The 14,286-nt window shown below is 35.3% G+C and overlaps 1 protein-coding gene across 3 annotated transcripts in view; it reads right to left on the bottom strand.

Moving 5' to 3' along the window:
- FER (FER tyrosine kinase) overlaps positions 1-14,286 on the bottom strand; it is a 437,406-nt gene that overhangs the window by 243,368 nt on the left and 179,752 nt on the right. For all 3 annotated transcript variants that reach the window (XM_043595148.1, XM_043595157.1, XM_043595165.1), the window contains one exon: positions 1,111-1,203. In XM_043595148.1, coding sequence (XP_043451083.1) covers positions 1,111-1,203 — 93 coding nt within the window. The remainder of the gene's footprint in view (positions 1-1,110; positions 1,204-14,286) is intronic.

Below are 14,286 nucleotides of genomic sequence, written 5' to 3'. Positions count from 1 at the left end.
TGGTCTGATGAGTTCACAGCCCCTCCCTATTGCCATAGAACACTTCTGGATATCAGAAATGACAATAGGAGCATTGAAGGCTAACACTGAAGTAGAAAATCTCTTTTATATAAAAATATAATTTTCGTTCTTTTTAATTAAAATACCCGATGCTTTGCCTTAATTGTGTATAAAAAGAATGTTGCTTGAGTGGAATAAATATGGGAACCCGTGTTACATATTCAAAAGGAATCATAGCAAATAAAATCCAAAATGTGACATTTTACTAATCTATAGTTAGGAAATACTTTGTTTTTTTAAATAAGACCAGGTCACATTATTTTAAACAGCTAAACTTTTAAAGAACAAGAAATAATATTAAGATATTATGAGGTAGAAACTTGGAAAAGATGGAAGGGAAAGCACATAATTAATTTGTACTGAATATTGTTGTTTTGATCATCATTCAATAATACCATCATCTTAAAGCTCTATTGTGAATGAGGGATAGCTAGGAAAAAAAGTCTGATAATTTAGTTTGAAAGATAATGAAGTAAGAAAAATACTTTAAAATTTTATATATAAACGGAAAAAGAATATACTTCATCTTGTTTGCCTATGGCTGTTGTTACCTAGAGATTTATAATATTCTATGCACCACAGTGTTATGCTAAACCCAAATTTCAAACAGACTTGAATAAAATTAAAATGTTTTTAAAAATATGAACATGCATATAAACTGATATTTTCAAAAATACATAGATAATAATTCCTATCATTAAAAAGTGTTTCACTGGAAAATAAATTTTCTATGCTCTTCTTCTAATAAAGCCACAAAATACATAAAATGTTTCCTAGAATTATTTGTCTGTAGTACAGGAAGTCTGCAATAAAAGTTTATTTCTTTCCTCCCATATCAGTGTTACATGTAATTTTACTCTATACATATATGAATAGATTCATATGCATACAAAAAGCTATATAATGTACCTTGTTTTCTATTTGTAAGGACAAATTTACATACGATATTCACTGTTTATCAGAAAGAAGCTAAAAAAAAAAAGAGAGAAGAAAAAGAAAGAAGCTAGACAATGACTATTTTCAGTAGCACATGGAGTTCATCCTACTTACTGTTGAAGAGCCCAGTGCAGATTTTGGAGACCTAATTATTCCAGCAATTGAATGACGAATAGACTCAAACTTGGAGAGCCTCTCCTTTCTTTCCTGGAGAGATTAAGAGAGAAGCCTTCAGCAATAGTAAACTAGTTTACACACATCTATGCTGGGTATTTATGTATTTATCCACCGCTTACCACATCTTCCAACTAAATAAAACATAATCCTGAAATTTAAGATGACAAATAATCAAATGCATATAAACTCTATAGTTTTTTACTTTCCTGGTCCCTCAAGAAATGTCTTGATTTGGGGAGCAGTAAGAAAGAAATAAAAATTCATAAGAGGAGAGAAAATGAGAAATGCAAAGGAAATTCATGGGAATTTCATGGGAAATTCAAGTATTAACATGCAGGAGAAGAAAAAAAAAAGACACAATTTAAAAGGAACCAGTCTAACACAGATTTCAGATAGCACTATAGTTGTAAGGGATTTTCAAGAAAGAAAATAATAGGGAAAAAAGAGGAGAACTATATTGAACACATTTTTTTAAACAGTGAATCCCAGGGCTGCCTAAGTAGCTAGGAAATTGCACAAAGATTCACACGATCATGATGACGATGATGATGACCCGATCACTGGAGAAGGACGATGATGAAAAAGTAAAACAGGAAGGGGATAATGGTAGAACTCCACTAAGGGAAGTCAATCCAGACTGCTACTTGCTTTAGGATAAATATTTCCAAGTATCATGCACCACAGTTGAAGGAAACTTTTCCTGAAAATTTCATATCTTCAGATACATTTAACAAATGCAAGTTAAGGGTTGGGTAAGAGGGTAGAAAAGAAGAAAAAGAAGAACAAAAAGGAAAAACAGAAGGTAATAAAGAAGCATGTGTGAGGGCTTGTAATGGAAGGTGGTCAATTTTCCAATAATGACTACATTTCAACTATTAATCAGCAGCAGGCAAAAGAACTCAAGACCTTATTGCCAAATGCTGTATTTCCATGTCTTCCACCAGCTGTGATGCTCAATTTTCCTCATCCCTGGAAAATAACTAAAGCAGGCCACAAATAACATCTTCTGTTTCTTTTGTCTCTAACATGTTGGGTATGTGTCTCTCTATAGTAAATGCAGACATCTGTAGCCATATGCTCTCTGATAAACACGGTAGTTTCTGAAACTCAACTTCTGTCTCCCACTTCATTTACTTTTCATTCTAATAGTTGCAGTACTAATATTCTTTTCATTCTACAAATATGCACATATTAATCATTTAAAATAATCTTACAAATGGTAACACATGTATAACACATAGCAATATATTTATATGTGGTATATATTATATGTAGTATATTTATATATAGTAATATATAGTATGTAATATGTTTACCCATATTTATATTTATAGTATAATGTATAATACAATGTATTTTCATAGAATGATATAATTATATATAGCACACATACTGAAAAGTACTGTAGTGGCTATGGTTTTCTACTCCCCAGCTCAAGTGGGGAATTTCTACAAGAACTGTAAGAACTGAAAAGCACATGAGAGGTTATGCAGAAAAGTCAAAAATTCAGGGGAGATTTTTACTTATTAGAAAGCATTTTATTTGTGTATGATTTAATAATATGCACGGAAACAACAACAGTAATTCTCCTCAAGCTACATCTTGGCATCAAATCTTATGACTGGAAAGATAACCATTTCCCCAAAAAACCTTTTGTTAATATTAAAAAAGAAATCATATTCTTAAGAAACCAACACCAGATAAATTTAACAGAATGGTCCAGGTTGGGGTAAAGAACACTTCAAAACCTGCGTCTTTTGTATTAAGTGGTATTGTGTGGTCAAAGGGATACAACTAATAAAAAATATATATCCTCTCATTCAAAGGTACTCTTTAAGGACGCCTGGGTGCCTCAGTTGGTTGAGCATCCAACTCTTGGTTTTGGCTCTGGTCATGATCTCACAGTGCATGAGTTCAAGCCCCACTTCGGTCTCTGCACTGAGAGTATACAGCCTGCTTGGGATCCTCTCCCTCTCCCTCTCTCTCCTTCTCCTCCATGCTCTCTCTCTCTCAAAATGCATAAATAAACTTAAAAAAAATAAAGGTACTCTTTAAATAGGTTGATCTAAAAAATGTATTATCACAAAACAATAAGTAGACCTTAAGTTTTCTTACAGGAAAAATGAAATACAAATAAAGTTTACACAAAACTTTAAACAGTGTCAGCTCACTTGGTGCCCAAATTTCCACAAATAAAACGTGAAACTCACTTGCTAAAGCTGGTCTACATAGCATTATATATCAACTTTAAATTAAATACCTCAGACTGTGCTGAATTCACTGACAGTTGATTTTTATATCAGTGAATTACAAGGCTACTTCAGAAATTAAAACTGAAAATCTTCCCTTCAATTACCACGGATACAGTGACTAATGCTACCTGTAGGCCTGCTAGGGCTGGCATTGATGCACTCTTTTTGCCCACCTCAAGTTATGACAAGGTAAAGAACTTTCTCCAGATAATAAACACAAGCATTAGCTCCAACAACAGGATGGCCCCTCACAGTGGAGGGGGTTGGGGGTCAGTGAAGGGGGGGGTGGATATGAGGGGCGTATCATGAAATAATATTCTGATGAGATGCCCAGAAAAATGTCATAAGTGTAGCTGTAAACCTATCTTGAAAAAAAAGTTCTAGATGAGGTATCAGTTTCACATCTCATTCAAAAATAGTTTTTAATTTTCATTATTTTAAAATTAACTGAAGGGTCTCACAATTTCTGTCTCCCGCAGTCTCTCTCTCCATATATATATGAAAATGTTTCATAATAATTAAAAGTTTCCCTATTAACTATTTATAAAAAATAACTCTAGGAAACAATACCTAAACTACTTACAGTTCAAGTAAAACTATCCCTATCAGGTTTTGAAATTATTCTTCACTAAAAATCCCAAACTGCAATAAAAAGCAGGCTCTCAGGTTACCTCCATCAATCTCTGCTTACTGACACACAAGCAAAGATAGAAAAGGCAAGAATCAAGACTTTGCTGATGGGAGTAACTGACAAAAATCAGCAGCTCTACCAAATGACAACATATGTACATGGTGTAGCAAGTTACAAATTAACGACTTGAACCAAAAAGCAGGTTAAGAGTTCTCAGAGCAAGGCTCCTAAAGGAAGCTCTAAGGTACAAAGAATAAGGTTTTGATGTCAGAAGGAATAAGGAGTATGAATGTGGGAAAATTACTTCACTACATAGGCTCTCAGTTTCTATATCAGCACACAGTACACTGGACTAGATAAAGTCTTCATTTCAAAATTTCTGGGACCATTATTCAACTCCCCACTCATGTGTATTGCATTGATCACTGGCAAAATTCCCAAAGAAGAGTTCCATGTATCAGGCTGGCTAGTTACCAGAGTTACCTCCCTTAGAGCCTTAAGTCACATTCTCCCTGAGGCATCCTCAAACTTGACCTCTGAAAATGTGAGACACGCCACAGGGACGTGTTTTATGCTAATAATACGTCATTAAAATAATAACCAAATATTATTTCTCACAGGCTTCTGTTAATAATGCCAATCTAATAACATTCTTAGAAGGAACAATGAAAGTAATTATTTGGCCCTATAGGAACAGTCAGATACATATTCAAATCAGGAGGCAATAAGGATCAAGAAAAAGATAACATTCATGCTAAGCTCCAGGCTGAGTGCCAAATATCTTTGAGACTACTTATGCAAAGCAGCCATGAAATTTGGAGGGATTTTGTGAGAAATAACTACAGGAAAATTATGACCCCAGAGAAGATTGTCTCCTGAAAAAACTTCTAGTCTGTTGATAAATGACTCCATAATGTAAATGAAATACTGCAAGTATCGATATGTCCTTCATAAAAAGGAATACATTTATAAATAAACAAATAACTTAGTCTTTTGCAGGTGTTGATTTGCTGGGGAGAAGGAAGAATACAGAGTTTTTATTCCCATCAGGATATAGAATTTAAGTACTAAAACAGTTTGTAAATGATTTATTTTAGCAATTGGGGTCTGACTGAAGACAAATCATTTAGAAGCGTTCACTGCCTAGTAACCTAGTTTGTCATGCTGTTTTTCTTTGATGCTTGCATATTAAGAATATTTATTAAAAGAAAGACTGCTTGCTAAGCCAACCATTTTCATATTCTGAAATAATGAAATTGGAAACCAAATGTGCAAAACGAACATTTGAATGATTATTTTTTTTTTTTATTTTAAATTTTTTTTTTTTCAACGTTTATTTATTTTTGGGACAGAGAGAGACAGAGCATGAACAGGGGAGAGGCAGAGAGAGAGAGGGAGACACAGAATCGGAAACAGGCTCCAGGCTCTGAGCCATCAGCCCAGAGCCCGACGCGGGGCCCGAACTCCCGGACCGCGAGATCGTGACCTGGCTGAAGTCGGACGCTCAACCGACTGCGCCACCCAGGTGCCCCCATTTGAATGATTATTAAGATTTTGTCTTAAAATAACAATGCTAAGAAAACTTACAGTATGATAGAACAGAGTTCACTGAAACTGAGGGTGTAAAATGTCATATTGTTCTTTTTGCTCTCTTGACCGTATATCTCTTAACTAAGATGTCTCTAGGGAAACAAGACCCAAGCAAGACCCAAGCAAGAGGCTAGACTCATCTTAACTGAGGTTCTGCCTGTAAAAACAAGTAAGGGACATAATAAAGCAAGACATGTATCTTATTTGCTTAAACGAGTAAGACAAAGAATGCATTAAAATGAGAGCAAAAGTACTATTTATTTCATTAGAGGTCCCTGTGTCTAGAAATCGAGGCACTTTGCCAACTCCAGCCACACTTGCACAAACTCCCGAGCTCACCACTCTATTTACCAACTTGACCAGTGTCTCTTCAGATATTTTTTTTACTGTCTCTTTCTCTCCTCTCCTTAGATTCTAAGGATTCATTACGTGTATGTTCATTCACGTATCACCTCGTGATCTCAAATACTGTTTTTCTTTACCTTTTTGTTCTAGTTTGGATACTTTCTATCAACCTGTATTCACATCTCAGTGATCTACTACTGATTCCATTTAATAAATCCCTTAGTTCTAATATATTTTTCATTTCCAGAATTTCCATTTTTATAGCATCAAAATCACTGCTGTGATACCCCCATCTTTCACACACGTTGCCCATGTTTTCTACTAGATCTCTTAGCATTTTAAAAATAGCTAAAGACATTGATAATTCCAATAACGAGGCCACCTGCCTCTGTTTCTTTTCTTAGCTGTGAGTCACATTTCTTATTTCTCTATTTCTCTTTTTAGTGTTGCATACTTTTTGATTGTGTGCTGAATGGTTTGTATAAAAGAACAGCAGAATCTGAATCCAATAATATTTACCTCAAGAAAGACGAGCATATGCTCCCTTTTCTGTCACGCTGCTAGGTTGGGGCTATAGGTAACAAGCTGGGTCTGGCCTTTGTTGCAATTTAATTTGAATCAGTTCACCACCAGCTTCAAACATTCTGAGAGCTAGATCAGGAATTTCCCTTCAGCTAGGAATGGAATCTGAGCCCTGACAAGATTCCAGTATCCTGATTAAGCTTCAAAGTCAATCCACCAGCTTTAGGAACTATAGATGATCTCTCCAAGCTTTTTAGTTTCTTTGGGGGAGTGTTGGGGGAGTGCTAGAGAGTTCTCTTTGCTTCACACCCACTACTGTATGTATCTAAGAAGATACCTTACAGCCCTTACATATGGTCTCCTGTGACTTTCCATATCCAAACCGGATACAGAAATTCATATGCATTTTATAAGACAAGTAATCTATCAGTCATCTTTTTATCAGCCTTTATTCACAAACCAAGAAAATGTACAAAGATACAAGTCAAGGATCTTCAGTATGACAAAGAAAAAAGCCATTCATTCATCAAAAGTTACAGAGACTTGTGTCCGACTACCATTTTCCAAGGTAGTCAATTACCACAAAAGGCCTTCAGAGTTCGAGTCTATACTCCTCAGAAGATCATTTGAAGGCTTAAACTCCAGTCAACTAAAAAGTATTCATTCTTATTATTTTGGTTTGGTTGGTTTTCTTTTGTTTATTGCTTTTGGGGAATAGGGAAGATGAGTTAGACTGGTTTTGTATTTGGAGCAGAAGACCTTTGCCGGATATTATAAAGTCTACTATATATATACTTCAGTTTTGTATAAACTATGTTTTAAGTTTCCAACTTCATCTAAAAAGTTCCCTGAATGGTTTCACTTTTTCGTATCTCATACGTGCACATGCATCAGTAATCCTGCTCTCAGTTCAGAGAGCCTTTTGTTACTGGAAGTAGTAACTGGGAATGGTTAGGAGTTTTAAGGCCTCAGTCAAGATTTTAATTATTAGAAACAGAAACTGTGGGACCTAAAAAAGAAATCCCAAGATTTAATTTAAAAAAACCAGAATATAATAAATTTTAAAGACAGGAATGTGGTGCTTATAATATTGCACATCTATTACCAGCAAATAAAATCCAACCGGGAGATCTGTATTAGAAGTCCATTGGGTACCAGGCACTTGTCTCACCCTCAGCCCTCTGAGAGAAGTTGCCACATTATCGGACTATTGGAATTGACTGCCTGAGAATGAGGTCAGTACAACAGAGGGTGGAGCTGAGGAAATGATGACAGACAAATTCTTCGTGACATGGTTGGAATCTCTGGATCTATCCAGGTACATGAGTAGATAAACTCTCTTCTGTGCTTTAACTATACTGCCTTGGCTATTACATGGAACCACTACAGCAGAGTTTCCTAGACTATCTACTAGCAGTTAAAGATTTCCAATAAACAATTATAAAAGTCACAATTGTCACTAACAAAACAATATACTAACTTACCTTTCTATGTTTTGGACATACATTTACTTTTAATAGAAAAACAAACCTTCTGATATTGAAATACACTAACATAATTATAAATTCTTTGTAAAAAACACTTATTGTGTTATGTTGTATTTTGTTGTGATAATTACTTTTGTTTATTCCTATTAACAGTTTCAGCACATGAAATTCAAAATAATTGCTCAACATGTTTGGAAAAACCCTTGTTTGGATGATTAACAGATGTTATACCACAAAAGGTTCAGTAGTCCCATAAATTTTAGAACTGCTCTATTAATCAAATTTAAATAGGTTTCTTAGATGCAGTATGTCTCAGAGCCTTAGTCACACATTAGTACATGTACTCTTTTTGGGAAAGAAATATTATTCTGCAAAATTCATTTTCAAGAAACATTATCACAAAGCTTTCATTCTGTGGGGTTAGAAGGGGAAACATTTTCTTCTACTTTACATCACTCATGGCTTCTCGGATATTCTCATCACATGTAACAGCTCCAAATTAACTAATGAAAGCACCTCTCTTTCTGGTCACAATCTCTTACCCCATTAGTTTGCTTTCAACCAGTACCACTATCACCATTTTTCAACCTCACTGGACCCTAAAGCTTTGAGTCTTCTTGTTTCTCCCAATCAATCACCTTTCCTTTCTTCTCTTCTCTCTTTATCTAACTGAGATGCCATGATATATCATTTCAGTGATGCTCTTGTCAATACTCTAAATCCTGTGCTATTCTATCTCTTAGTTGCACCCATGTAACAAACCCCAAATCTGGATAGTTGGGATAGATCCAACTATCTGCTCTCTCTGAGTATGCACTCAAGAAATTCATCACAGCTGGAGAGAATCACATGATTATTACTTTCTAATGGGTCCCAAATATCTGACAGTACCTCTACATTTCTCCGGCCAACTCACTTCTTACTCTCCCACTGTTATTGTCAAACCTTTCCCACTCTTCTTGTGCCTAAAACTGCCCCATTCTACCCCCTCCAGCTTCTTTAGAAAGAAACTACAAGTCAGAAATCCCTTCATCTTGCCTTTTCAGATCTACAGATCTATTATTTCTCTTCCCTTCTAATCTGTTTCCCCATTTGGAAATATGGAGCTGTCTCTCATTTGTGGCTGACCTCTCTACTACTACTTTGTATTTCATCCCCTCCTGCTCTCCCAAGAACATTAAACGTTACAAGAACCTAAAAGATCTCTTTCTCTCTGAAAACTTGTTTTTTTTTTTCCTATTCCATCAGCTTTTATACACGTTTAAATTGCTCTTATAGGAAAAAAAAAAGGAAAAGCAGTAAGGGAGAAAGGATAGAGAAGGGTACGGAAGGAAGGATGAAAAGAGGAAGGGAACTGCTCCCTTCAGCACACACCCTCCTCCTGCTACTGCTTATTCTCCATAAACAAAATTCCTGAAAGAGTTATCTATGCTTCCTGTCTCCACTTTTCTCTCCTCCCACTCATTCCTCAATCAGCTCCCATTTCACTTTCATCTCATCACTCAAGCAAAGCACGTGCTTTTAAGAAACTCAACAAACTTCATTTTACTAATCTGACAAAGGACATTTCTTACTATTGTACTTGACCTCATGGAATAATTCTCCTCTATTGACCATATACTCTTACATGAAACATTTATTGCACTGACCCACTCTCCCCCTACAGGCAAAACATGGTCATGTGCTTTCAAGATCCACTGGCTTCTGGTATCCTCTCTCCTCACTCTATACTTCCTCCCTAGGTAACATTTTACATGTTCCAACTTCAATTACCACCTAAGCCAAGCCCACTCAGAATTTAAATCTCCAAATGAGACTTTACCATTGAGCTACAATCCTATATATGCGCGTATGTGTGTGTGTGTGTGTATATATATATATACACACACACATATATATATATCCTATATATATATGTACATATATATATATGTATACTAATATACACAGGCACATGCCTATATAAATAGGTATATATATGTACATATACATACATATAGGATATATATGTGTATAGATGTGACTTCTCTACTTGGTTACCATAAAGACAGAAAAAGTCAACATATTTCATACTGAACTCAAAACTTCCAAGCTGCCCTTTTTTGGGAGTCTCTCATTTCAAGGAATGGTATTAATTATTCTGTTATACAAGCCAGGATCTGCAAGCCCAACCTCACACTCACAATATAAACTCCAAGAGGACAGAAGATGTTATCAGTTTGTTACTAAAATTATCTAAACATTAAATAAATGTTACATATTAATGACACTGAAGCAAGACAATAGCTATCAGACATCATTTAATAAATAAATAAAAGAGTAGGTTTACTTGAACTACTCTTTTGTGCTAAAGAACCTCAAAGGCCTCTTAGGAGAAAAACAAAACTGACAGGCTGAAATTAACCAGGCATTCCAATTATACATAACATTCTAACTCATATTGGCTTTAAGAAATCTGCAGGTATGTCTGTTTGAATTTTGGGAAACCCTCAAAAACAACAGAAGACTATCTTAGGAGTTGAAATATTTTTCCTTTTAACATTTTTTTAAAAAAATGGACTCTTCCAATGATTTTGATTTAGAAACTAGCTGTGTTCACAAATAGCTCAAAATTTTGGTACAAGGAACATTTAACTTATTAAAAACAGGTTAAGGAATGGCATAATATGTATCTAGAAATAAAAATGTATTATTTAATCATAATTTGCCAATTAAAGTTAAATACTATGTCCACTGGAAATCTATGCTAAAAAGCTCAGAACCGGGTCTCTATTTCTTATATAATAGGCTCTAATCTGCTTAAGATAATAAAGCACCCACTGGATATACTGGTATTTTCAGAAGCTCATTAACTATCTCAGCAACGAGCAATAAGTAGTGTAGAATCAACAAAAATCAATAGCATACTAAACTAATGGCCTTGAGTAGTCAGGCATAATTCCAAATATCATACTTGAAATCAAGAATATTTTTGATTAAGTGTCTTGATCCAAAGCACAATTTTTCATCTGAAAGTTAAAAATGGGTACTTAGCACATAACTATATCAAAGGTTTCACAAAATTATTAAAAGTACAAAAATGGCCATTATTATTTAAAATGGTATTTTTTATTAAGCAGAATCATTACATTGAAGAAAAAGTTTAAAGACTGAGAATTTGAACATTCACTAAATCTCTTTGCTGCTACTAAGTTCCCCATCGATTTTATAACTAGTTTTGGCCATCTCTACCCTTATAGAAAAGAATATTGCAATCTATACCTATTTGAAATGCTCATAGAAAAAAAATAACAAATCTCATTTTCACCCATCAGCTTGAGGCAAAGGTTCTATATAGCTCTGACTATGGCGCTGACTAAATCCCCAAATAAGGCCTCTCTAGAAAGGTTTCCTGTGGCTAACTCATTTAAAGCAAAACCTTGTGAAGATTCTAATAAAGTACATGAAAAGTTATGAATGGTGCTTAACTTTTTATTCCTGTTGAGTGTTCAACCCCACACCATTCTTTTTGGCGCTGATTATATATTTTCTGACTCAAGCTGTAATTAGAGTAAAAAACTGATTTGTTGAATTAAAAGTGGCAGCGCTGAATATGGAGAGGCTCTATTTTATTAAAAGAATGGCCAAAGGGAGTATATATTCTTAGGCATGTCTTAACTAAATTTCCCCATGTTCACATGACCTACATATCTTGTAGAGTGTAACTTTTAAAGGAACCATAATTATTTTTCACTATCTTTAGTCCTTTGTCAGGTTAGCTGTCCTATTTCAAGATATACTGTAAATATTCTCTCCCTGCCAAGCATTAATTTCCCACCTTATGAGCAGCTGCAATGTGTTTTATCTGAGATCCAGAAGAGGTTAGGGAGAAGAAACTTTCCTATAAAGGAAGAGGAAAGCTGCTACAAATATTTGTCATGTCTTCTTGTAATCAGATGAATTCACAATTTCTAGGACAGGCAAGAAAAAGAGAAAGCTGTTCAGAGCCAATCTAGGCCTATTTAACACTAGCTGCTAGGCCCGAAAGCCCAGAGCAAGCTCAGCGGATTTTTTTTTTTTACATACCCATGAGAATTTGAATAAAACTCTATAGGTGTAGGGCATTTGATTCTAAGACATGCTTTCACGGCGTTAGACAGTGCAAAAATTCTTCCAAAGCCCCACAATACCATTTAGCCATAATCAACAAGAGTTTTTCAGTAGTCAAAATTCACTCCTTAGAGAGTATTTTAAACCTCCTTAATTCCTGATAAATTCACATTACCATTTAAAATGCAAAGAATGTAGGGTGCCTGGGTGGCTCAGTCGGTTAAGCGTCCGACTTCAACTCAGGTCACGATCTCACTGTCCGTGAGTTCGAGCCCCGCGTCAGGCTCTGGGCTGATGGCTCAGAGCCTGGAGCCTGCTTCCGATTCTGTGTCTCCCTCTCTCTCCACCCCTCCCCCATTCATGCTTGATCTCTCTCTGTCTCAAAAATAAATAAACGTTAAAAAAAAATTTTAAATGCAAAGAATATAAAGTACTCTAACTGATGTGATGCTGGAAGAAGACAGGCATTCCTTTTTCTAATTTTCATTGTAAGGAAAAAATATCAATGATTTCTTTAGCCACAGTCTCAGTCATTGAAATTACACAATTGCATTATTTTTGTATTATTGGTATTATTTCTAATCAGAAATCCTTTGCATAACTATAGTTTATTTCAAGTAAAATCCTGATCTTTTATCAGTACTACTCAACCTGTAGTTTAATATCTATATAATTGACAGATACACAATATTTTCATTTGAAATAATACCAAGAGAAACAATTCAATAAAGGATGAATCTTATTAAACAATAATCCTGAATAAATAAAGTGTCATCTCACCAAAAAAAATTAATTTTGAGAAAGGAATCTATAATTTCCTTCTCATTAAGAAACAAAACAAAACAAAACAAAACATACACTAGAGGGAAACATACACCAGAGCACCCTCTCTCACTTTCCACCTTCCATGCCTATAATCCAGTCATATATAAATATTGAAGATTTAGAATGCACAGTATTTTCACTCCCCTGACCAATATATGTTTATTCCCTTTCCTAAAATACTGTCCCACTTTTTTCTTGGTGGGGGAAGGGGGAGCTGGACACCTCTTACCCACTTTTAAGACCCAAAACAGACATCCAAAATTCCACCCTGAGATCTGGCACCTTAAATCTAGGGAACCCTTCTTATGTATTCTGAGAGCACCCAGCATTTACTCTTATAGAACTTATCACACTCATTAACATTACCTCTTAACTTGTCTTTCACCAAACTGTGAGCACCTTTGGGACTAGGACTTTATCTCACTTAGCTTTGTATACAAAGCTAAGACAGTATGGATGGCATACTGCAATTTCCAAAATGATCACAACAATATCCCCATCATGCACATTCTTGCAATAAAGACTTTGACACTCCTTCCATTGAGAAGTAGGGTCTGTTTTCCACAGTTGAATTTGGGCAGTCATGTCACTGTGGTAGAAGTGACACTACGTGACTTCCAAAGCTAGGTCATAAAATCAGCTTCCTCCTGGTTCTCTTGGGACACATTCTTAGACCCAGCCACCCTAGCTATAAGAAAGCTCAGGCAATCCAAGGAGATGAACAGAGCTTAGATGGGCTCTCAGCCACCAACGTCAAAACTGCCATCATGTGAGTGAACCATAATGGAGGTAGATCCTAAGGCCTCTATTCCAGCTGTTCCAGCTGACAACACACAGAGGTGGGATAAGCCTTCTGCACGGAACTCTTCACAAATGGAAATTAATGAGAAAATTAAATGAGTATTATTATCTTAAGTCTCTAAGTTTTGCAGTGATCTGTTACATAGCAACAGATAGCCAGAACACTTTCTGTCATATAGTATACACGCGCAAACATACACACACTGTGCACAAACATACAACACATGTATACACACATATACACAGGAATCAATGAACCAGTTTCCCAAATCAAACATACTCCATAAGTTAAATTTGGTAGATAGAGAAGAGAACCATTTCCAAATAGTCTAATTAGGATATTTAAATTATCTTAGCCTTTTTATTATAAAAGCAGATATGGAAAATCAAACAAGAAAATGCAACTTAAGGTAACTACTCTGTAATTACCAACAAGCCTGAGACATAGAACTTTACCAAATACTGCAGAAGGCCTCCATGTGACCAGTTCTAATCACAATCACTTATATCTCTTCCTCCAAAGAAACCATTATCATGACCTCTACAGTAATCACTTACTGTATGCATTATT

This window comes from Prionailurus bengalensis, chromosome A1 (genome assembly GCF_016509475.1).
Source record: "Prionailurus bengalensis isolate Pbe53 chromosome A1, Fcat_Pben_1.1_paternal_pri, whole genome shotgun sequence".
Taxonomy (NCBI): Eukaryota; Metazoa; Chordata; class Mammalia; order Carnivora; family Felidae; genus Prionailurus; species Prionailurus bengalensis.
This window is presented reverse-complemented; position numbering and strand designations above follow the sequence as displayed.